At 34.8% G+C, this 27,268-nt stretch overlaps 1 protein-coding gene across 2 annotated transcripts in view; it reads right to left on the reverse strand.

The window, feature by feature from the left end:
• LOC124639692 overlaps nucleotides 1–27,268 on the reverse strand; it is a 46,859-nt gene that overhangs the window by 14,530 nt on the left and 5,061 nt on the right. The window contains exons 1-5 of one of the 2 annotated variants that reach the window (XM_047177142.1): nucleotides 22,571–23,772; nucleotides 19,866–20,057; nucleotides 3,398–3,544; nucleotides 2,748–2,936; nucleotides 1,285–1,435 (exon numbers count right to left, since the gene is read on the reverse strand). In XM_047177142.1, the coding sequence (XP_047033098.1) occupies nucleotides 1,285–1,435; nucleotides 2,748–2,936; nucleotides 3,398–3,544; nucleotides 19,866–20,057; nucleotides 22,571–22,883 (992 nt within the window). In that variant the 5' untranslated portion in view covers nucleotides 22,884–23,772. Of the gene's footprint in view, nucleotides 1–1,284; nucleotides 1,436–2,747; nucleotides 2,937–3,397; nucleotides 3,545–19,865; nucleotides 20,058–22,570; nucleotides 23,773–27,268 lie in introns of those variants that run through there. The other variant, XM_047177148.1, reaches the window with a different exon arrangement.

Genomic DNA, 27,268 nt, shown 5'->3' on the forward strand with positions numbered 1-27,268 from the left:
AGTTAAAATAAAATCCTTCGAGCACAACTGTCACTACGAACTACTTATAAGAGATCAACGGCGAATGCAGCAACAATACTCTTAGGTATAAGAAGTTTTGCGAGTGGAACAAATCGAAAACTCGATAGGAAATATTATTTTGAGAAAATATTACTAAGAAATATTAGTATTTACGAGATTTTGTGAGGAAATTCGTACCTCACAGGAGGCACCAAAAGAAGAATGGATGGGCCTCGCTGGAGAAATTGCTGGCGTTACTGCAAACTCCGTTGAAGTCCCCGTTGAAACCCCGTGACCCTCAATGTAGGTGAAAAAGGCAAACTTACCTGGGAAACAGGGAAGTGGACAGGAAGGCAGTCTGCCGACGACGGGACACTCGAAATGCCGGCCGGCCAGCGGGACACTTTCTCTGCACTTGCTTCGTATTGTCTTTTCACGAGTCCGGGTGATCGAGGCACTAACAGACAGCACTTCTAGCGAGGCTTTTATGGGTTTTTTCTTATTTTTATCGCGCGACGAGCCGCGGGCGATACCAATTTTTTGACTTTCCCAAAGAGAAGTGAAAACAAAAGCGAAACCCGTCATGGCAGGAAGAAAAATAAAGATAAAGAAATGAGGAAACGACCAAGAAGTCTGAACAACTGTTGTTAATAAAATCCTCTGCTAGCATTAAAACCGAAATGGACTATACATATTTTATAAGGCTTTTAAAATTTCTATAAACGTTAAAAGCTTTTAACGCTTGAGATGAGAAATAGAACTGTTCAATGGTGAATATTTCTCGGTTTATTGTTCGTTAAGATCTGAGGCTTAAAGTTATTTGTATTGCTAAGAATAAGGGTCTTAGTGTTAAGTATTGCATTGTGTTGTGTGTGCTAACTCTGAGGAGTTGAAACGAAACGATACCCAGTTTGACTGTCCGCATACTGCAGACTTTAAGTCCGATAGTTGTTTGTTTGGGCCAATAAATTAGTATGTAGATGTAGGTATACTAGCGCGCACATCACAAAGATCAGGTAATTATTAGGTATCAGGGCGACTGAAAACTGTGATTGGAATCAAGATTTTCTCAAATGATTAATTGCGGTTGGCAATCCAAACATCATCAAACCAACCATTGGCTGCTGTCGGCCAACTGTTTAGTTTGCAGTGTACGGCTGCGGTTAAATTCTGTTTTATTAAATTTTTGGGAGTTTCTCTTTATTCTATAAATACCTACTGCCTTCTAAGTTCAATTAATATCATAGATATTAGTTAAAATCACTATTATTATTAGGTACTTACGGTTTTTTCTGCAAACAAGTCATCATGTTTTTGGAGTTTGGGTTGCAGCCCAAGCTTTGGGCAACTTGCAATGTGTAAGGAGTTGGGTCTTTAGTCATCGCCCAGTCTGAGAGTGCAGACCCAGACATTAGTATCGCGCGATGGAATAGACCTTTAAAGAAAAAAGTTGATATTATGTTCCCTAAATCTCCATTCTGACTTAAGCAAGCATTGTATTCCTTCTCTGTATGACGAGAGGCCTACGCCTCGTATTAGAGAATTAAAAAAAAACAAAATGATAAAAAAAAGTATTAGGTAGGTACTTTTATTATAACTTTCAGTTGCATTACAGTTATCACGCTTACGCTCGTTTAGCCCACAAGATGCCATTTGAAACGTATCGCGATTTCACCTTGAAACGATTAAGGAAACGTGGCGGAGAAACTCGTACGTTCACAATAAAATATAGCTTGTGTAATGGCCTGAACATGATGATAATATGTACCTACCTACCACGGAGAATAAAATGACTAGCGGAGATATCATAACACAAAATTTCCTAAGAATTTATAGCGTCAAAATGCGGGTTTTCGGGGGACAAGGAAGCTTACTAGCTCCGCTCACAAACGCCTTCTTTAGAACCCGCCCAGTATTTTTAAAACAAATCATCACGTACGTTACTTGACCTACAAGAAGACGCCTGACCTACCTGCCGGATACCCTCATCTTTCCTTCCTCCGTGGTACCTTTACCTAACTACAAGGAATGAAACATGAAGGCGATGTGAGTACAAGGAGTGTAGGAAATTAAAACTTGAGACGGAATTCTGTTTTTCTTCGAAAAGTGCTGCAGCTGTATCGTAAACTATAACTTACTTGGTGTGTGCGTCTCAACAACACACCATATTTCGTGACTACGTTGGATTTGGATTCCAGTCTAGCTGTATATAGCTGATCAAATTACGTAGATAGATAGAATATTCTTTATTGTACACCAAAACAAACATAGACAAGGACATTACAAACAAATACGTGTGAGTACAACAGGCGGTCTTATCGCTCAAAAGCAAACGTACGTAATACTTATTCATTAACTGAGTATGGTATATAATGTTATATAGACACACAGTTTTAAAGATATCAAAACTGGGATTATTTTCGATTTATTTTGCACTATTATTTTTGCGTTTTCATCTAGATAAACTTTATATACTCTTAAATAGCTGTTATAAATTATCTAATTAACTAATATCTATTAAAAAAAAAAACATTTATCTAGCTGCTTATTGCTCTTTATTTTTCTCTGTCCTTTGTTTTAGTGAGAAATCATCAAATGGTCCCTCCCGCTGTTGGTGCAGCGTGAACGATTGCCAGACTTCTACTGACTAAAACCCACCATGTTTCTTCTAAAGCCCTTTGTATACCAAGGCCACAGTAACTCTTTCGAACAATCTCGCAGCCCTAGGCAAACGCAATAATCCTTACCATTCGATATTGGCGACAGCATCAAGAAGTTAACACACGCAGCGCCGGTCCCATGTCCCATCAGAGTGACTGATGATGGATCACCATTCAGATCTTCTATATTATCCTTGATCCACTGCAATGCTGCCAACTGGTCTAGCAGCCCATTGTTGCCGTAAACGTGTTCTGTTAAACTTGGCTTCATAAAACCTGGAAATATAATTACTCAAGGATAAGATTTTAACCATAAAGTTAAAAAGGAAAACATTCGGGCTTGAATTTGTTTTTCAAGTTGTCAAACTTGGATCAATTTTGTTGTATCAATCTATTGAAACTTCTAAACTTGTTCGCAGGTAACAGAAGTTCTTATTCGATTTTTTCAGAGAGAAATGCATATTTTGGTGACCTTTGGTCCTTCTTAAGTTTAAGTTTGAGTGTCACGCAACTAACAATCTAATTTTGTAAGTTATATGAACTTTGAAAGCAGATCTTGGGCATCAATGACTGATATGGATACCTGGACTTGAAGAGTCTAAAATAGCCAACCCGTATTGAACAAGCGTAGTGATTAATGATCATTCGTTCTCTGTATGCGATGCTCTTATGCCTATGACCTACAGTGCAACAATAAAAATACATGATGATGATCAAGAAAATTGTTTTCTCCTCACCTAAGATACCCAGCCTGAAGTTGACGGTGATAACCATGACATTTCCATAAGACGCCAGGATCCTCCCATCGTAAGGATTGCCAGAACTCCACTCGAAGGAGTCGCCGTGTATAAATACTACCACAGGAAACTTTTTTGTTTTCTGTTCTGTGGACAAAAAGAACAATTTCATTATTAATAGTTCTATAAATATTATAAAGAGAAATCATTTTTTGATTGGGCCCTAAAAGCTCCAAAACAGAACCGACTTAACAATTCTTTCACAGTTGGAAAGCTACCCCCTTCCCAGTAACATAGGCTATATTTTATCCCGATAGGGGCAGTAGTTCCATGTGAAACGATGGCAAAATGGTTAGTCATTGATATAATTGTGAATGTTGTTTTAGTTATGACAAATTAAATCCAACAGTCAATATTATAATGTATCTCATCTTTACCAAAATGAAGGTACATAGTCTTTCACAGGAGTAGAATAGGCAAAAACACAAAGGGCAATCAGAAACGAGTTTAGGTATACTATAAATCAACCTGCAAACCGATAACCATTTCTGCGATCACCCATTCTATATGTAAATCGAGAAATATGATCAAATATTTCCCATAGAGTTTTACACATAACTCCAGTACTTAGAGCATTTTTGTCAACCGGAGACGCCATTACCTTGCTTTCTCCTTTGCCAGATGTAAGAGTGCGTTTACACGGTGCATGTAGCTGTTGTGCGGAAGACGCTAGATCCGCACGTTTTTAAAATGTAGGTATGTAACCTGCGCATGTGTCTCAACATGCGCAAGTTACTTGCTCCATGTAGAAGCAACCTAAGTAAGCACCTGAATCTAATGTGTACTTAAAAGAAAAACTACTCATTATTCGTGATCGATAGATAACACACGAATAATGAATGTTTTTTTTTTTACATAAAGAAGTTTATTCTTAGCGATTCCAGTTGGTTAAACGATCTTAGCTCCAACACGCCTATACAAGAAAATATGCACAATTCACTGATATTCTGATTTAGTGAGAGCGTTTGACCGATGGGCCGTTTTATATGCATTGAAGTTGAGTGGCCCCATTTATTTTTATGTTATTTAGTATACTGGATCAATTGGAACCGAAAATGGCGGTTTTAAATAGTATTTACGGAGGTCGTCATACTTTTTTATATAAAAGAAGTTTTTTTGTATACGAGGTATTCTATGTTCTATATATTTAGATTTATCTCTGAAACACAATAGTTTACTGGGAAGAATCTTAATAATATTTTCGAGATAAAGTACTACTTATTTTTTCTCTAAATCAATTGATAATTTAGCAAATTGTACTAAAGTTGCGATTCTTAGACCCTAGTTCACGATAAAAGCATGGCCTGAAATATTCCAAAATAAAAACCTCATTGTAATTTTCTTTAAAAAGCTAATCTTTATTTATTTGATAATCTTCCCTCTGAGTGGATGAAAAGGGGAAAAAGTCTAGTTAATTGTGGCCAGTTTATACACACTTATTTAAACCTTATAACTGCGAGCATAAGGTTGCGTTTTGAACAGTAATGTTGAGTTTTTTAGCTTTGCTGAATGTAGGTAATCGTTGCAAAGATCAAAGGAACCTTTCCACAAATCAATCTTGTCTAACCTTTTTTCGCTTCTTTACTAATGTTAAAGGTATTGTTGCCTTTCTGAATACTTTTCGTATGAAAGTATATTTTTGTAGTTATATTTTTTAAAGAATGGGTTCTTGAATAAGTAGAGGTAGATACTCATGATATATTTTCTTCAGTAGTTTGGCTGTTAGGGTACAAAATGAATGCTGGTTGATGAAGTTTTTGGCTACCTGAGGTACTCAAAAGCTTGAAATACTAAAGACTTGATGGAAAATGTAACAGCCTCAAATTAATTTACCAATATTCCATAATTTCACACCACACACGATTTTAAGCATATACCTTCAATATTGTAATAGGTACCGATTTCGACTTCTGAACTTGTTACTAACAAAATTCCTTTTTTAAATTGAAATGTTAAGACCAAGTAACGACATCTAACGACAGTATTGTGAACTACTGCGATCTTTGAAATGAGAGAAGCTGAACAGTACGTGACACAGCTGAAACCGAAAGCAACGTAAGTAGTGTAATATTTTGTTCATAGATGGCGTTGTTATAAAAATATAGGTGAGTTCCGTGTTTCTGAATAACATATTTTGTTTTAAATGAACATAACATTATTAATAGGACTTCATTTTCTATGTTATAATTGTTGAAGTTGCATTATATTTGTGGCTATAGCTGAAGAAAGCTATAAGGTTCCTAAAATGTCAATCATTTTCTTCTTCTATTTATTTTCGTTGTCAGTTCTCATAGTGTTTGGTTGAAAAAACGTGACATTTGATAGCAAAACAAATAATCATTTAATTAAATTCCAGACACAGAAAGTATTTTCAATCCTCCTCAAAGATGTCATAAAAGTTATTTCACGACATCTTTATTCTATTTAAGTTAACTTAGCATACTAAATTACCAACTAAAACTATAACAGAACATATAAATATTTATACGTAGTCTTAAAATAAACGCTTTAAAAGGGACATAAAGGCAAGAGCGTGAGTAACGTGAGCGGAAATGAGGGAATTCTAGTGGCGATGGCTTTCAGCACATTATAGTACCGTTAGTTAAACCGCAGTTTGTTTTACGCGAGCGAGTTAGCGAACATTCTTGTTTGAGTATTTTTAACGCATGACCAAGAAGGGGTGAATGAGAGATAATAACCTGAAAAGGTTAAAAAAAGTTGAAACTATCACAGTTCGAGAATTGTTATTTATCTAGATAGTAGGTCATCATCTACCGAGCCTTTTCCCAACTGTGCTGTGGTGGACTTGAAGTCTAACCGGATGCAGCTGAGCATCAACGCTTTACAAGGAGCATCTGCCTATCTGACCTCTTCAACCCAGTTATCCGGGCAACCCAATACCCTTGGTAAGACTGGTTGTCAGATTTACTAACGTCCGACTACTAGTAATGACTGCCAAAAATGTTCAATGACAGCCAGGGCCTACAGTTTAAAGTGCTCTCCTAAACACAGTCATTGGTGTACAAGAACAAAACATTTTATTTCACTGTTTATTTTTTTTTATATTTTTTTTATCTACATACATTTACCATTACAGGTTACCCCAATGCGATAAATGCGCCCTAATTACACATAAATTATTTATACTTAAAACTAATGTCTATATCTACTATCTATAATTAATAAATATACAATGCATTCCTTGTGAATTCACTCGGAGAACAATAAAATAGGTCCGTTTCACTAGCTATGAGGTTGAGCATGCGGAGTGCACGCGTCAGCATGTGTTAATATATATATCGGGTGTGTCGTTCTTTAAATGAAATGCGTTAATATACTGGTTAACTATGTCCATTAACACAAAGAAAAAAGAAAAATACGTAAAAATAAAAAAATGATTTTTTCAAACAAAGTAAATAGAATAAAAATGTGCGAAAATTAGAACACCATATAAAAGTCAGTCATTACAAACAACTGTAATTCTCACTTGAAAACTGACAGCTGTCAACTGATCAAAACATTCGATACTCCTAACTTTATCTCTGCTTTACACATGATGTTGTAAATTATAAAAACGAAAAATGACTCCTGTGGCTAAACCACTGAATGGATTAGGTTATTTTTTTTACAATTCGCCATAGAATATCATAAAGTGTATGCGATAGAATTTAATGTTATTGTGAACGACACACCCGATATACGAATGTGTCTTGCTCATAATTACAATTATCTTTGAAAGTATGTGCCGTGTATAAATAACTTTATTAAGCCCAAAAGAAATTGAATTCGTGTAAAACAAACTGTCCCTTTACGTTCTGTGCTACCGGAATACCTCTATCCTTGTCGGATATTCGAAAATAAACAAGGAAAGAGCATTTTTACGGACTTGACGTAAATTACAGAGCCCTTTGTTCAAATCAAAGCGAGGGTTTTCTTTGACGAGTCGGCTTTAAATGTAAGAGTTTTAAGACTATTAGGATTTTGGTACTTACATCTTAATGAGGCAACAAATAAAGATTTTAAAAGGATATATTTAAGTCATATTGTAGAAAGTTTTAATTTTATGGCCGGTTTCTAAGCTACGTTATCACTAGCTTATGTTTTTTTTTTATAATAACGGACTCGTAAGCCACCGAAAAACTCAACAAATACCATTTACATAAATATTCATTCAACGTAACTCGTAACTAAAATCGTAGTAACAAAATCCTACTTTGAAAATATTGTAACTAAAATAATATACCTAGAAGTAATGTTTCTGTGTTTTCCATAGCCGTGGGCAGCCGTCTCAGAGCGTTTAACCAACTAAAGCCGCCATGAGCTCAAATCTTTTTGCGAAAACGTGTGCCAACCTGCGATTGGAGCAATGCAACAAATTTGTGATCACATCGTTACTTATAGTACAGCAAAACGGTCAATCATAAACTTGAGAACATAGTGAGTACAAAAGCGGCGCTCTCGTAATATTAACGGAAGGACGGCACGGCAATGGCGTGTCCGGTTATTTAAATCATCTAAGCCAACCGTATTTATTTTGTGACTCACGCGACAACGTTCTGAATATGAAACTACCTACATACTGTACATATGTTACCTATCGACAGATCATCTATTATACTATGCCAATTTATTTACAACAATCTATAAGCTGATAATAATCTATAACCATTATCATTTTTTATTAATAAGTATTATCAGAGAAAAAAAATGTGACAGGCTCCAAAACGACTAAACCAATTTGAAAAAAAATTATACATTTGGGAAGCTTTGCTATCCCCGGGCTATTTATATTTTATCCAGGTACGGAAAGTAGTTCCCACGTTATGCGGTTCAAACCGCGGGAAACCACTAGTTCTTGTGAAAACCTAAGTATATTCTGGAAATAGGTTATGATAGCACTTGTTAGTAATGAACCATTAACTTTTTAGTACCTATAAACATTTGCGATCTTAAACCCCACACGTATTCTGTGTTTATCCTAATGAATGGTTCGGAAAATAGGAACGTACTGTTAAATACAGTACGAAAGATATTACTTACTAAGTAGCAATATTTTTGCAAATTGGTGCAAAACTTGTCTTTGTTTAAATACTTACATAGATATGGAAAAAATCGATATATCTATGCTTCATTACGTCATCATGTTTTCCAATGAGTTTTCTTTAAAAAGCCAATAATAGAAACGAAACATGATTTGTCGTACCTTAAACAGGAACCGTCTTACCACAAAAACTTTTAAACGTCAGTTTATGCCTTGTCTAAAAAAATGTCAAATTATGACATTGACATACGGTTCATTTTGCAGCCAAAATTTTATTAGACAAGTGTAAAACAGGGGTTAAAGTTTTTGTAGTAAGGCCAGAAATGTTTATTTTAACTAACTAAAAATGTTTATTTGCAAAACGTTTATTTACTAACGAAATAGGTTAATTAGTGAGTTGTAGGCAATTAGCCAAGAAACGTCTCAAATGATATATTTCAATGGCTTGGTATACATTGCCATTTTGGTCGTTTCTTGACATCCAAAGGAACCTTTGTTAGTTCAAGTCAATCAAATTGTATTTAAAATTTGACCTCATTAACGGTTACAGGTAGAGTTAAGAATAGAATTGCTACCACATTCCCAGTTTTCTTGTGAAATTGCTGTTTCCTACAGTTTTACCCGCATCCCGTGGGAACTTTTGACCCCATCAGATTCAAAAGTAGCCAAAAGCTTGAAAAGATTGATACTTTATTTGTCTTACTTACATTACAAAAAAACTTTTTAAAAATTTCATTCTTTATTTCTATCTTAAATTCAGAGCCTCCACAGAAGAAACAACTAACGGCCAGACTATCTACAGATAATTCCATCAAACTTTTCTTTTAATGTGCGCACTATCAATACACATGTCCATATTGAGTCAAAACATTAAACAACTATTTGCAGACTGTATGAAAGTCCGGCAAACTCGTTAAAGATACTCCCATGGTACACAACAAGGTTCATGGAGTAACGAACTAGCCAGACGATAGGCCATCCATCTGTCTCCATCTCCGAGCCTTTTCCCAACTATGTCGGGGTCGGTTTCCAGTCTAAACGGATCCAACTGAGTACAGTTAGACTGGAAGACCAGTGTTTACAAGGAGCGACTGCCGATCTAACCTCCTCAACCCAGTTACCCGAGCAACATGGATGGATAGGCCATAATACGTTAGTCAATCCTTTTGCAATTTTTTCTCACATTGCACGTGTCAGATAATTACAGTTTTTGGACATTAAAAAACAGGATTAAAACAATAGTGTCGTAGCCCACCAGTCAACACGTCTACTGAGCATTGTTCACCGGCTTTCTTTGTTCCTAACGGCCTTTTGTTTGTAGGAAAATTACGTGAAAATTTTACTGAGACATTGTGCAAAGAAGTGACGAAGTTCAAATGTGTTTGATTTGGTGTAAATGAAAGGTATTTTGGGCGGATGAAATTGACAATGATATGCGGAATTTAAACCTGTTTTGGTGTTTAAATAATCCTAGTGTGAATTTCGAAAAATACGTAGCTAATATCTTGTTGTAGTATGCCTATGTAAATGGAACATTATATACATTTATTTTCTTTTTTCAAGATTAGTGCTTGTAGTAAATGTATAAAACTTCTTTTGTATAACAACAATAGGCATGATGACAAATTTTTAAATTCCTTTGTATGATGTAGGTATACGTCTATTTTATATGAAAAATTATTAATTTTAAGAAAATGCGAAGTTTTTTTATCAAATAATTGCATTTTTCTCTGTCCACTTTGAATCCGGCGCGAAAACGCTTGTCAGTGTCATGTCGTCACTTGTGACGTCACGACTGAAATTACAAGACGCAAGTAAACAACGCTCGTGCAATAATTAAGTTTTTTGTGTTATTAAATATGATTTCGAAAGGGCATAGGTGTTGTGGGGTCCCCCAGTGTAAGAACACATCCAAAACAACTCCTGATAAGTTATTTGTGTGTGTGTGTTCCTCACAATAAAAAAATACGAAACAAGTGGCTTAAACTTGCAAGGCGAGATTCAAAAGCAATATTGCCCAGGGTACAACTTTATTTTTGTGAAGATCACTTTGATGTAAATTATTACATAGTTCTCTATATTCTAGCATAGTTTATAATGTAAATAACTATTTCGAGGTTAGGTTTCATCTCTCATTGTTTTTTAATTAAACTAGTATACTTACATGGAAGTTTTAACATTTCTAAATTCAGCTGAACAAAAATCTTTATTTGATGCCAAAAACTTTCCCAGCATTATGATATCAATTCTAGGCAAATTAGCGCTGTTTGCCTTGATAAATCCTGGCTCCATAACTCGTGTTATAAAGTATAAACAATTAATTAATTAAAAACAAAGATCGCAGTGGAAGTTCACAATATCGAAATGTGACGTTCGCGCGCTTTCGCGCGAGTTGTTTTGAGAGATGACGTCACGAGCTCTGATTGGTGTTCAAGATATCATGGCGGATTGCCTTATTTCGTAATTTTATTTTATAAAAATACATATTAATCACATTATTAATAAAGAAAACAATGCGCGTTTTATATTCCAAGCTTCAAGTTTAATTTAATAAATATATTATTTTAATGATTTTTGATTACTGTCATCATGCCTATTGCTGGTAGTGAAACTTCTGCGTTCAAATTGTTAAATGGCTCACGTTTGTTAGGTTACGTCTGGAGTTGACGGGACGTTAGCCCTCTCCAAACAAACTTGAACTTTAAACGCAAGTGGTGAGAGACGAAAATGGAATGCCGAATAAAATTTTGTAATCCTACTTTTTTCCATTTAAGATTTTATCGAGTTCCTTATAACAAAGGTATTATGTTGAAGGGTGCTCCAGTAGTAGTTCTAACGTTTTGAAAGTGAGGGCAATGTTCTAGTTCGAAGACTTGACGAGTATGTCTTGATCTGTGAGTGAAAGGTCTGATTGGGTATTTAATATGTGTATGTGTACTAAGTTGTGTGTATATACACATACACACAACTTAGTACACATGAGCTCCTTTATTTTTTCTGTTAATGAGTAAATTTATTCAAAAGGTTAGAAAGAAAGTCACTCCATACGTATAAAGCACTGGTACAGTCTAACTAGTTGAAGCTAATTGTAAGTGCTTTAAATGGAGCAACTGCCTAAGCCTTGTAAAGATTGGTTATAACTTCCTGGCTTCTGACTACTGATGACTACCCGCAGAGACTGCCAAAGATATTCAAAAGGTAGCCAATTCCCACCAATTTAGCGTAATATTCAAAACTTGAATAACTTAGTAGATGATCATCCAACCACGGACCGACCGCGTCAAGCATTGCTTAACTTTATCATATGAAACTTCAATATAGGAAAATTCTATGCAGATGACGTTTCACCCTACCCCTATAATACTCCTATTATAACCGGCGTCAGCTGCGGACCAGTTCCAGATCTAATTCTGTCACTTCCGTCGTTAACTATCCAAATTCTTAAGATATAAATAAACATTGGAAACTATCAGAACTAGCGCGTGAAACTAAACTTTGTACCGTGAATTTCTGGGAAAGTATTTAGAGAACTTTATTCGTGGTTTGGAAATAATGACGGGCTTATTTTTGGATTCGTAATGTCTATTATTGAGGTAATTTGTCTTTTGGAGGAAAGTGCGAAAACTGTTCACTGCAAAGATTATAGGAACAACTGCAACTCAAAACGCTTAACTCCACCGCTTTCTAGTGAATAGAAATTAAATATATAATACTGCTATACATATTAAATAATACAGCTGACTATAAATTGCACTATATATTCAATTTCAATTGTTACTAAATTGCTAGCACATAATTTAAAAACTTGTAATAGTTTCCAGCTTACTACACCTCTTATCACTTTAGTCTAATTACGTTCATTTATACGGAAAATTTCAACCTTTTTTACCACAAAAAAGCACAAGAAACACGTAAATATACTGGCCTGATTCTTTCCAAATCTCTTTAAACGAATGTGTACACTATTTCGGTTTCGGCCGACATTTAGCATGATTGACATATATTTACTCTTACAAATCTTCGAGATGGCGCCAAAGATATTTTTAAATTACAAGTAAACTCGCTAATGTATTTTAAAACATTTTACCAGCTGGTTGATAAATTAGGAATCACTATCCACATTTACGAGCAAAGCCGTACATTATAGTAGTATTAGTTTTATGCTGACATCGACGCGTAGCGAAATACATAAAAACGTGTAATACTGTAATCGAGTAGTAGTTGCATTTCGTTGGTTCTATTGGGCATTTTTTCCGGCCCTTTTCGCTGCGGGTCGATCGTTTTTATAATTATTAATTGTGTAATTGAGTGTAAGTGAACAGACAATATAAGACTTTATCATTTCTATCAGTTTATCATTTCTAAATGCACCTTACCCGTACACCACATTTTCGCCGTCCCGCATTGAGTAAGCGTGGTGATTAACGTTCAATCCTTCTCCATCTTAGAGGAGGCCTGTGCCCAGCAGTGGAACGATAAAAAGGGCTGATGATGATCCACATTTTTGTAATTTTCTTAGTCCTGAATCTAAATGATTAATGTCTATTTCTCTATTTATGGGAAAAGACGTGAATTTAATTGGTGAAAGTTACACGGCACATTACAATAACGGATCGATCGGTTGTTTACAATTAGAAATTGAATTTGGACGTTTACTTCATATAGATTATATTACGTCTCAATCTCTAATCGAATCTTATCTCAGATTGATCCGCAGATAGTATTAGTATTTAAATATGATATTGATAGTAGGTATTCCAATCAATGACTTTTAAAAGAGATGGCAATAAGCTGCGTGCGGAAAGTTGTTCCCTTGTTACACGGGGAAAACTAGGACTAGGTGAGCTACTTAATAGCTATCAAGCACGGTGGTCGCATACCTATTAGTTTCACTAACCGTAAGCGTTCTAACCATAACAGTTCATTACTTATAGACATCTCTTTGATCCCCGTTATGACAAGCTTCAAACACCAAACACTCTATTTATTGACTTGTATTGGCTGGTATATGAATCTGTTACAGGAAACAGCTTGGAAATGTACTAACTGTGTAAATATGTCATTTCAAACAGTGAATGCACGTTTGACTGTAATGAGGTAGTGTCCTACTTGCGTAATGTATGGCGATATAATTGATATAGCTTTCTGAAAGCCAAGTATAATCATGTCTATAGAAAGGTTCACTCAATTAATCACCTATTCTGTACTACCTAAAGCTAGGAGAAACAGCTACTTAATCTGCACTAATTTAATAAAGATTATTATTCTTTATTGCACACATAAATACAGAGAGACGCACTGAATACAGAGAGATAATGTACAATGGCGAGCTTAACCCAGTGTTGGGTTCTCTTCCAGCCAACCTTAGAGTGAAAGAGTGATTTGATGGGGTAGGGCAAATGTGCAACTTTATACTAATAAAAAGAATCTATATGAATAATTCCTTATAATAAATTAAATATATACCTTTTATATATATTTTTTAAATATTTTGTTGCTTTGTTTGTACCAACTAAAGGCTCCGAAACTACTAAGCCAATTTTACAAATTATCATACTTCTGGGAAGCTTAGACTATCCCCAGATGTCTAAAGGCTTTATTTTGTGTGGTATGTAAAATGTAGTTTCCGGCAATCCACTTGTAATTAGTTTAATACAATAGCAAAAATATTACAAAACAAGTTTTTGAGGATCCTCAATCCGTCTTTGAGGGTTTTATAAATAAAGTAAACGGTATAAAAATGTCATGACGAATAAGATGCGATTAGATATAATACTTAAAAACTTTTGGACGCTCATTTCTGGCGCTAAATAGGCAATCCAACTTTTTGATGAACACTCCGGTTATTTAGACATTTTTGAAGTTTTGAGATTTTCTTTACACTTAAGTGCAAAAAAGTCGGGCCAATTATTTTCGTTTGTAAAATAGATTTTTAATGTTAAATGTTATTAATACGTTTTGCTCTGTGGTATGGTATGTATGGTATATACATCTTTCTTAATTGCAAAATAGCTTTTTTATGAGTCACTAAAAGTATTTTTTATTTAATTTATAATTCAAATTACTTGTTTGAAATTGATAAAACAACGTAAACAAATGACACAAACAGTCACCATTTTTTATGAAAAAATATAAAGTGGTATTATAAATTAGTCTATAAATACAAATGTGACGTTTTCAAATGAGATTTCAACGAAATGGTAGGTATTGTGAATTTATGTTATAGCCTAATGTTAACTCGGTTACATTCTTAAATGATTCACTTTCGGAATTTCACAAATTTTCACGTCAGTGCCAATTTTGTTTATCAGTTATTTCCCTGTTCCAAAGGCTACCTATGTATTCTTGTAGCGATATAATCAAAAATAAACTCCGTAACATAAAAAAAAAATTCAAAAAAAAATATTGTAATCTCAATTCGGCCTCTATCCACGTGATCATTTATTTCGAAGTATGTGAAAATTGTGGAGCTCCTGCCAATTTATGTGATAGTACTAGCGTTGTGTACTATTGCCAATAATAGGCGCCGTGAGATTCTAGTTCAATTGTTGACAGTCGTTTTTTGTGGCCCGTTGTGTAACCATGTACATGTTGACGGACGAAGGACTGGGTACATGATTAATTTTTATAGGTACATTTAGGTAGATGTGATAGCAATATATATTCAGGTATAACATTACTAAAAAATATAAGTCACCAGCCGTTTTCCCGCGGCTTCTCCCGCAACCTATGGAAACTACTGCAAATATGGGGATAAAATATCACCTATGTTATTTAGGAAGAATGTAGCTTTCCAACAGTGAAATAATTTTTCAAAATGGTCTAGTAGTTAGACGTGAATTAATTTAAAAAAAACTATTCTCTTAGTAGAAATTTTACAGAAAATAACAGTATATATGTTATGGACCATGTGATTAATTCGGGCAAGTCTAGCTTTATCGGGCCAAGTGATTAATAACTATCTTAACTTCATTATTTATCACATTGCACGGGCATTATTATATTGCTACATGACAGTTGGGCAATTTGATAATAAAGCAAAAAATTGAAGTTAGTGACGAAAACGTATCCCACGTAACGGTTGCCCGGGTAACTGGGTTGAGGAGGTCAGATAGGGCAGTCGCTCCTTGTAAAGCACTGGTACTCAGTTACATCCGGTTAGACTGGAAGCCGACCCCAACATAGTTTGGGAAAAAGGCTCGGAGGATGATGTGACGAAAACGTATCGCTGCAAAACCGACTCCACGTAGTCTTGTCTGTCCTACCCCTAGAGTGCAATTCACAACCGCGTAAGTGTGGAGGGGCGAGGCGGCCTGCGAGCTGAGGCGCAGGTAGTTTTAACGCTCGCCGACGCGGCTGAGGCTGGCCGGCTGAGCCGGCCAGCAAGCCGAAGCTGCGGCGGTGAGCGTGAAAACCATCTGCGACGATAAGCTCGCATGGGACCGCCGGAGCCCCGCAGCACCGGAGCCGTGACAGAAGCCATGCTTGCTGCATGTTGCTTGCTTACATTTTAAACGTACTGAGTTAAAAAATTAGAAGCTAAATAAATAAATTTTATGATGTCATTTAATAGTATTTTAGAAGTTTACTGTTAGAACGCATGCTACAAATTTAGATGCTAAAAAATAACCATCATGCGGAGTTGTATTTAGAGCGGTTTACTTAGAAGATAACGAGTGGCTGAGATAGTATTATTTAGATGCTCGTTAATTGTGGCTGACTTAGTAATTTAGAAGGCAACATACATTATTCGGGGCGAATAATTATATTAAAAAGGAGCCTGTTTAATAAGCACCCTTTAAATATGACTTTCCTTAACTTTTAAATGCAAAAACTAGTGGATTTTTAAGGCAGAAGTCCTTCATAATTAATCCAAATCATGAGGCTGATTATTTAAGTGGTTTAATATTTAGTTTATTTTAAATTAAATGGCAATAACAAGAAAAAAATGAATATAAATATGTTATTACTTTGCTTGTATTACTTTGCCCAAAAGGTCACGGGCAATATGTATAGTGCCCGGTCAATTTGATTATTTGAATAATTATTATCAAATTGCGCTCTCATATTGGGCATTTTTCATAATGACCGGGCATTATGTATACTGCTCAATTTATCACTTGGTCCATAACATATATAACGTTTAGTTTTCAACGCAATAACAAAATCTACTTCCCGCGCACTACCTACAGGTAACATTTCCGTGCAGTCAACTCGTTGGAATTTACTCAAAATATTTTTAGTAACCACTGCATTGGCCGAGTTACTACATTCATTCACATTGCAACACTGTCATTCAATGTTGTGAAATTGACTGCTTCATGCATAATTTTAGATCCCGATTTTCAAAAAATATACTTCAGTACCTATGGTTTTTACCAGCTCAGGTACGCTTAGGTAAAATGCAGCTCATAAAATACACTTTGAATGTGTTAAATCTCGCAATAGTGAAACATAAAAACCCCCGACCCAAAAAAAAGCACGCAATTATTATGACAAAAGGTTAAAAACGCTAAACCCTATAAAAAGCAAAAAATAACTTTTAACACTACGTAAGTACCAACTAAAGCATGTCAGACTAAACTAAATTTTGTCGTTTCGGGGGACCGCTCTAATTTATTAGCCTAACGTTAGAAGTAATTATATACTACTACATTACATATACTTCTTATAACTTTTTATACAATTTTGTTTAGATACGTGTTTTTTTTATACGAATGTTGTAATTAGGTAGGTATCATTTGATTTATGTAAGTATTTTTAAAGGTAAAAAGCGGTCCCCCGACACGTCAAAATTTAGTTTAGTCTGACATGCTTTAGTTGGTACTTACGTAGTGTTAAAAGTTATTTTTTGCTTTTTATAGGGTTTAGCGTTTTTAACCTTTTGTCATAATAATTGCGTGCTTTTTTTTGGGTCGGGGTTTTTTTTAAATTTATAATTTAATTTTTCATGCTTTTTGAAGGAGCTCCTTAATTTTTCCTTCTTTCATTTAATTTCTTTTATTTTAAGATGGGGTCGCTATATGCGATCTCGGCCAAAAGAAGCTGTTTAACAATCCTCATGACAAACCAGCTCTGGGAGAATTGCACAGATTGAGAAACAACAATGATTAACCTTTGGTCATTCTAGATTTTTAGCAAAAATATAAATCGGTTTATCCGTTTCATTCCGGCATTCCAGGGTTTCATCCGCCACATCCCATTTCCAGCATCAGGTTCTCGTCAATCAGAAACATGAAGAGAACTCGTCAAGACAAATTCAACGAGCCCAAACTCGATGGGTTTACTAAACGGCAGTTCAGGGTTACGTCTCCTATCTTCGTGTCCTAAGAGCAGACCAGCTCAGTGGTTCCAGAAGACATTAGTATTTCAAATTTCAGATCCCACATATGCTTGCAAGTAAACTGAGCGTGTAACATTCCTATCACACCTAACAAACGAGCTGATGACCTTGAAGACGTGAACCGATTTCCACCAAACATAGCTAAGAACACTCCCGAATGACATTCCTTTCAAACAAAAAAAACCGCATTACAATCGGATCATCCGTTTGGGAGCTACGATGCCACATACACACACGCACACACACACACACACACACACAGACACGTCAAACTTATAACACCCCGTCGTTTTTGCGTCGGGGGTTAATAAAATTAAGTGCACTTGTACGTTAACATGGTATATTTAATTTATTTGATTAAAATATACACAAACGAATACAAATACATTTGATCCACAACAAAACAAGATAAACAAAATATAATTTTCAGTCGAATCAAAGTAGAAGTTTGTCAAACTTTAACAATTTATTTGTTAACACTGAAAAGTACATAATATCGTAAATTTTATTTTTGTCGTCTAGGCGACCTTGTGACGTTCTATGCTTCAGTCACCAATATGTTCTGATACCAAAGAACAAAAAATGCAGAAAACCTACACTTAATATTTAACTAGATATCGTCTACGGGTACATACGCCTTCTAAAGGAACGCTCGCACCTGGATAAAAAGTACTATATGTTATTTTTAAGTACCAAGTTTCATTAGAATTAGTTTAGCCGTTCAGAAGCAATAAGCATGTTTTATAAATACTATTTAGTAACGTTGTCCTACACTATTTACAATCGAATAAAAATTACTGATCGATTTTTCATGCAATTTTCTTCAACAAAGAGCCTTTTATGAAGTAGGTTCGGCGGTTTGTATTTACCATGTCTCTGCGAATGAAGATTTTCATTTTATTTCGGCACATAGTTCATACCGGTGTGAATTTGAGGTAGGGCCCTCTCTCTCTTCTCTTTCTCTCTGAAGAAATCTCTTCTTTGCGTATGTCGGTATATCAAAAGCGTAGTTATGTAAAGTATAACATATATTTTGATAATCATTTAACAAATTATACATTTTTGCATACCACGAGTAGAAAAAATCTTGCAAAGTGGAACTTTTCACGTTACGCTTAATGTGACTGTTGCTGTTAATTTATATCACAAATTTTATTTTGACTAAAGTGACGTAAATTGACTTGTGTTTTTTTTCTACTGTTGATTAATTTCGATATTGCTTACTAAAAGTTCTCGTCTTAATCAAACATTTTTTGTTCTTTTTCATGTTAAATGTGTTGCCATTTATCACTGGAAAGTGTTGGATGGAGAAAAATATTGCTGTACTAATTTACAAAGTGCTTTACGTGGCTTTTCTTTGGTTTAGGAACTGTCAATCTACGTGTACCTTTCATTTGACAGTTCAATGACATAAATTCAATGTATAATGAAATAGACGTATACACAAATAAATTAAACATATGTAATCAGCATTTCTTAAAGATACCAATTGTTCTAAAACACATTATTTTTGTTCTCAATTTTACGTTATTCAAGAGGAGTGACTCTACCTATGCAAAAGTTACTGTCCTTTGGTTTGCCCTCTAGTCGGGTAAAACTCTAATCACAACAAATTATCCAAACGTCACGTCGTTCCCGCGTCAGATTGCCGCCATCTTTAAAAAGTAAACACTCGTTACTTATTTTTATTGATACTTCTGAAAATTACAGAATATCTGTGTGTATTTTTCTTAGATCAAAGGAATATTAAAGGCGGGCTTTAGATTTCTCGAAGGAGATCAATTCTTATGAAGGATGGTTATTGTAAATATTTCTTTTCTGAGCAGTGTTTATTACAAAGAGCCTACGTTGTGTAACGTCTTAATTTAAAAAGCGAACTCTTATTTTCTTCTAAAGTTTTGCAATATACATTTTATTAAGAGGTATCATATTCTGATCATTTCTGCCAGTTTCGTGGTAAAATTAATTAGAGTACCTAGTAATTATTTCAGAACTGACATTCATAAGAAAAAAGCTTGACTTACCTCTATAAGGAACATAAATGTTCAAGTACAAACAATCTTCAGACTCGTTTGTGAGGAAAGTCTTCAACTGATTCATATAGTGCTGGCGACCCGAAGAGGGGGGATTTCCCTTCTTTATGGGGGGGAGGGACTGAGGGCAGACTGGGGCGAACCGCGTCGCCATTTTCACATCTCGCCATGGTGGGGCGCTCACTGAAAATAAAGGTTTTTAAGTATTATTAAACCATAACTGAAAATTAAGTGATCTTCTGGGGTTTAAGCTGTCACGTTAGTACTCGGATAAAAGTATTGTACCTACAGATTTTCTGGACAAATGGAGAATGTATCAGTGAAAGAATAGTTCCTGAGATTAACGCATTCAACCTAATAAAAACTACTGTGTGTTTACTGTGTGTAAATAAATGGTTAAATAAATAAATAAAAACGTTAGCCATGTGACATTTAATACAAAAATCTAGATTCAGAGAAAGCAATGGTTCATGTTTGTTATTCTGACATCAATTTGAATTATAATTTTATTTTTCAAACGTACTCGCAAAGATATAAAATGTAAAAGCTCCTCTTCTGCAAATTATAGAGCCGTAACTCAGGTTACTGAAATATCAATATTTTATTGAGATAGAAAGAAAATATTGAGTACTGAGAAACGCTAAACCTGTATTAAAGTGTTTTGCTTAAACGCTCGAAGATTTTCTCAGAAAACTCCAGTTTATTTGAGACTTTCGTGATAACATTACTACTGTACCTACAGATAGCAGATAATTCTAGAAGTAAGAAAATATGTTGCTAGAATATGGGAAGGAGCACAAAAATAACAAGTTATTGTTTTTATTTTAATACACAACACATGTCATGCACTATCTAAAACCCCTTAATTTTACAAATCATAATTTTGTACTAGGTATGTATGTTTTAGGCAATAACTCAAGCCTATTTATGTACCAACTTTCAATTAAGTATATCAGTTTAGCAGTTTCAGATCCAAATATGAGATTGATTTTTGTACTCTATCAAGTAGGCAATGGTTCCTTGGCGAAATATAATACAAAGGTAGAAATTGGCGAGGTAACAATGCAATATATCACTTAGTACCACAATAATATGGTAAATAGTCGCTTGAACACCATTTTGCATTCTGCGGCCATGCAGTGTTTGCTCATTGTTTTTAATATTTATGTTGATCCTCGCAACTCGGTTTTTCTATATTGAAGTTATAATTCAAGTTTATTTGATTCCATTTGCATTTTTTGTGTATATTTTCTTTTTGTACTTATAATTTAGGTTTTTTTATAGGGTTTGGTATGAGTACTATTGCAGAATACTGTGCCTGCGGTTTAAGTTTTTCCGTCAGTCTGTCAGCGGCGTATGTCTCAGGAACAGTCACAAAATAATTTAAATAAGTACATCTTAGTTTGCTATTTTGACTCCTAATCAATCGGTTTTGTAACTCCATCATCTCTATATTTATAAACAATCGGGACTGAAACGTCAGGTAATAATTATGTCTCGATTGTTTAAATAAATTATGTGTAGGTACTAATCGCGAAATGTTAAAACCTTTTAGAGTCATTTCACAATTTTTTTACAGCATCTTGCACACCATCCATCGCTTCCTTGGTCTTCTCTTTACTTCGACTTAACAATACAATAAGAATCTTTTATTTTATTTTTTTGACAATAAGAAACGGGTTCTTATTCTACATGATATTCATCCACAATCATGCTCAACACCTTACTCACAACGTGATCCAAAAATATTAATAGAAAATTCGTTTTTTCTCCGAATTAATGTTCACAGTAGTGAGCCTATGATTGGCATGTTTAAAGTAGGTATAACCGGCGAATTCTTTGCATTTCAACATACCTACATTATTCCAGAAAGTTCCACATACTTTGTCCTGAATTACGACTACCCGTACAATTTAGTATAAGATTTTATGGTGCATAAATTGTTAGCTTTTAAACTAGGAACGGAAATGGCAAATGTATACGAATAGAGTTTTAGAATAATAGTTGCATAAAATTGGCAACCGGAATCTGTAGTGTGGTATAAAGTTAAAAAGTTTGTTTGTTTTATTTTAGATTTTCGCCGCTCTGGCTTTAATCATGGCGTTAATGATGAAATAGAAAACTGGAATCGTTTTTTTCAGGAATTCAGGATTCAAGAGCCATGGGCGAGCAAAGACGTGTTGCAAGGTAGATTTAGTTGTGAAAAATGTTTGATATATTTTGGAAATTGATGACCATTTCTCTTCAAAAGACAATATAGGCATCGCCAATTTTTTTGTCGTTACGGAACATTGTTTCGTGGTGGATGTGATCGTAGGGCTGCATGCGCGAAGGTACTACCTACTTGTGCTCGAAATTTAATTCCAGACTGTCATTGAACTTTGCTAGAACTGTACCTACTTATAATAGTGTTTTAATTACACGATTAACAAGATTTAACAAGAAAAGTTGGTAGATATTTCAAATAACAAAACTTAACAGATAATGGATACAACAAAACCATATTTTGCCTACAGTATTATTAACAAGATCTCAGATACATGTTCTCTATACTTCCATAAATATTTAGTATCGCTGGATCTGTTGACCTGGCACTGATCCCACACTGATCTTATCTCGAAACGTTTTGAAATAAACTGCCATAATACAAAGCTGACTGCTTATGAATGTTTGTTTAGAACATGTTATGTTCTTACCTGGAGGCATAAACCTCAAATGTCCAGTCGGAGGAGCAGCATATGGTATGCCAAGAAACATTTCCACATACTGAAAGTCATACTGGCGACTTGGCTTCACAATGAGTCCTCTTAAAGCACCCTGCCTGAGGTGGTATTCCCTCGTTAGTCGTTTCCCTCCGTCATCGTTCGGGAAACTTCGGCTGTCACCGTACACATTCGCGGCACCTTCGTTAGCCATCGGTAGCAAGAGGGAGACAAAAATACAAATAAACATATTGTGATTTATAAACGAAGTCGCGTGCCGGTTAGTGGCCATTTTGTTTATGAGCATCGGTTTGCTCGTTTTATGCTGCGCGTGCTCAAAATAGTTGCTGTTTTATTGTTTGTTTGCACTCAGCTTTTATTGTCCACCGTACACTGTGAGTCTGTGATCTTAATCGCGGTTTATTTTTAACTATTGAACCATCATTATCGATATTTCACGCACAATAATTTCCAAATCAATCCGTCAACATTTTCATATAAGAAATGAACTTTGAAAAATCCAATTTTTTATCTAATTTTCTAATATATCCACAATTTGATGAACACTTTAATTTTGAAAATTTTTGCCTTTATCTATTTGATTTCGTGATTTTTTTTTGACGATCGATATACGGCGTTTGCGCGTTCTGAGCGCGTGATTCCTACTGGATAGCGTCCAAAGTTGTCCCCGCGAGTCTCTAATACCGAAATACTACGGCATTCGAAGCAGAGGGGATGCGCATTTCTCGGATTGTTTCTAAAGACGCGAACATTCCGCGTGTTGGATTTTCTTTTGTCAATCTGGATTTAGTTCTTCAATTGTTTCAAGTGCTAGGCAATATTTTGTTTAGCACCCGTGAAACTGCTTTGATATTTCAAGCGGATAAAATGAATTTCGGAAACTTTTGTAATGGATTTACCTAAATTGAAATATTTTCGACTCCGACATTGAATTGTGCTCATAATAATGTTTTGTCAGTTACAATCGTTTTTGGTGAGTTGAATAATGAATAAGAATTCTGGGTATAATTTTGATGAACAAAATAGTTACTGAACTAACTAAAATAATTAAAATACCTCCTATGTTTATGTGTTGAATTATGTTATTAATGCTTAATTAATATTTATTTACCTTTTAATATTCATAATTTATTTACCAAAATTAAATGAAAACAAGCTAATTCAAACATGAAGCACTAATTGAAACTAAAACAATTATTTGGCCTTTGCAAACAGTTATTTTGTTTTATATTTCTTGCATCTGATAAATATAAATTAATACAACATATTTGAGCTAGATTAAAAACTAAACAAGTTACGCTTGAATTGTTTTTATTATCTTATGAAAAAAATTGACGTCCACGCTTTTATAATTGAATTAAATATATTAATTTGAGGCAGATGAAATTAACTCACTTAAAAAAAATGGGATTCGTTATAAAAAATCCGATCACGCGAGCTTATCTCAAGACAAATCTTCACAACGTATCTCATGTGTGTTACATCTCTCATCGTCGCACGCGCATCGTTATAACCGTTGGACTAACGCTGGTCTATTTGTGTGACAGCACGTGGCATTCCGGATAATGACCGGCCAGGAAGGAAACAATGCTTTGATCCGGATGTTTGCCGGTTCAAAACACATTGCGGTAGTTGTAGAAGGGATGCCCTGATGATATGATCAAGAATCAACTATCTTTATTTGCTAAGAATGTAGGTAATGATTTACCCAGGTTTTGTCATTGGAGTTATATCTGGCGAATTGTATAATCATAAGAATTATCACAGAGCTTTAAAAATAAACTAATTTTACAGTGCACCCCCTATTTTACACTTGTATTTGTTTTCGTGATTTCTTGGCGACACCGCTGGTCACAGGAAAGTGAAAATGCTTGCGAAAGATGCTTAGGTGATCTTCAACTTCCAAACTGTCCTTTTGAATATTTTTGAGAAACATGGCTAGTAGCTATATAGACATAGCTACATAAGTAAACAAAGACATTGCCAGTAGCCAGGATTGAAACCTGCAACCTCTTTCTTGTAATTTTACCATACCACATAGCGAAGAGTTTGAGCAACTAATGTCATCGTATAATTAAGATTTCGGTTTGCAAACAAAACGCCAACCAGTAGTTGGACTATAATGGTCTGTAATCGTACGCATGCGTCCATTGCGTAGGCAGATCGCACCTGGCACACCATTCCTTTGTTCTAAGATAAAAATATTTCTTACCAATTAGAATGTTGAACTTGTTGTGTGGGTAAATTAAATGTCGCTCTAAGATTTTCGGATAGTTTATTCTAATATTATTAAAGAAGAATCTATTCGTTTGTTTGTACCCTCACGGCTTCGAAACTGCTGTCACGATTTGAAAAATTATTTCCCCCTGAAAGCTACTCTCTTCCCGAGTAAGATAAGCTATATTTTATCCCAGTACGTGTTGTAGTTTCTAAGGGACGCGGGTGAAACCGTGGAAAACGGCTAGTTTTAAATACCTAATCTTATTCCTGCGGTTTTCCTTCAGGGAGTTTCGCGTAACTGGATAAAAAGTATCCATTGAAATCGGTATAAGTAAACGTTTCAGCGGGCTTGAAAAAATTGGTAAATACAAACTGAATATAAAACTGAGCTTCAAAAGCTGATGTCGAAAAAGTAAACAAGAGTCACAAGAATGTAGTTATATTGTAACAGTAATTATTCTCATAGAACATTGTAATAAAGTGAGAATTTATTTTACTACATTTTCTTTAACTTTTCGTAGTCTGGCCATCTTTGAAGATTAGCTAAGAAAAACATGTGTAACTACTTCACATAAAACTTTAATTACAACACACAGGATTACGGAAGAAACAGTTTCATAAAAGCATCTATTAATTATGAATGTTAATGTAATATACACAAAATTTTACATACATCAGACTAGCTTTATCCCAACTATGTTGGGCTCGGCTTCCAGTCTAACCGAATACAGCTGAGTACCAGGGCTTTACAAGGAGCGACTGCCAATCTGACCTCCTCAACCCAGTTACTCAAGCAACCCCATATCCCTAGGTAAGACTGGTTGTTAGACTTACTGGCTCACAACGACTACCAAAGATGTTCAAAGGCAGCCAGTGCCAACAATATACGTTTTACATACTTAACAAAAAGTAATTTAATTCTTCTGATATAACGCTTAAAGTAAGTTCAAAGCGAATTCTATTTATTTGTATGTGTGTTAAGTTTAATCTTTGCGTAGCTGAAAATAAATTGCCAAAGAGTAAGCAAGAATAATTGCAAATGTTTAGGCACAATATGTTAGGCTGCTCTTCGTCTTAACAAACTTTGTATCTCTCGCGTGATTTATTATAAAATAAAATACGTAGATATGTTAATGTATTCTTGTCCCGTTTATTTTTATTGCGTAGGTTGTGGGTTTTAACTTAAAAACCGTAGATTTTTTTTTTCAATCCTGACATTAAAGAATTAAGCTTACGTTTCAAGTATGGCCGACAAAACCAATGCCATCAGGTTGCTCCCAGAAAGTGGCTTAATTATCTTTTGAGTTCAGATAATAATGCGAATTAAGTTTCCCTCTGTATGGAAAATTGGTTGATTTCATTTTATTTTCTTTGTAAAAGTAAACATAAAAAAATATGTAGTACCTATAAATATGTTACCAAAAAAAATAAAGAAAAGCCGGCTGTAGAAAAAATCTCCCATAACATTACAACAAAAAACGCTTTTTAAATGGCCTATAAACAACTAAACGCGCGTCAACTTATTAAAGACATAAATATGTCACATCTACATAATTTCGTACTTGATCATTGTCACGACAGGCCGCCATCTTGGTACGAAACAGATTTCCAGGAAAGTCGAAGATGAATCGTCTAGTCGGTTCGCCAATTACGGAATTAATTTCCAGTTTATTTTAAATGCTGTGATTATTCATGTGAATAATGAAGGAATATAATTCGTTTGAGAGTTGAGTTGTTCAATACTTGAAAGAAATTTCCTAACTTTAGTGACATCGACCATTATTTGCACATTGACGGATTTTCGCGCAAAACTGATGGCTAGTAAAACGCGCGATACATTCTGAGTGGCAAAGATTTAACAGGATCCATTCGGACACATTGTCATATCTCACGCCTTTTTAATCAATTATTTTGAGCACCAAATCCTTGAAATCATCAGATGGTTAAATGTGTTAGTATAGATTTCAATACATGGCTACATAAAAGTCGACCTAATAAAAGCGTGTCAAAAACAAAAGCTACCATTCCTTAATGTTACTCGCAAATGTAGCTTTGTAATGGTGAAAGAATTTTTAAAATCCTTGCAGTCGTTTTTAAGTTTATCCATAACAAACAAACTAACAAAGTTTTCCTCTTTAAAACATTAGTATAGATAGAAAGCTATATAGCATTAAACAGCTGACAGATTGCTTGAAAAATAATATACTACGGAGTAAGTTTGCTAATGCCAGGTGCTCTGCCATACAAGAATAGTGGCGAAGGAAGTTCCAAAATTAGCAAGTGCGCACATATGGTTTTAATAGTCTCTTTTTTGAAGGACCATGATTCATGCAGTGCGTATTATGGGAATGAAGCTGTAGTATGAATCTAAATGAATCATTTTTTTTTAATGTAATTAAGATTTTTGTTCAAGTTTCCCACGGTTATAGTGGAATCCTGAAACAAATCTGG

Source organism: Helicoverpa zea, chromosome 2 (genome assembly GCF_022581195.2).
Source record: "Helicoverpa zea isolate HzStark_Cry1AcR chromosome 2, ilHelZeax1.1, whole genome shotgun sequence".
NCBI classification, from domain to species: Eukaryota; Metazoa; Arthropoda; class Insecta; order Lepidoptera; family Noctuidae; genus Helicoverpa; species Helicoverpa zea.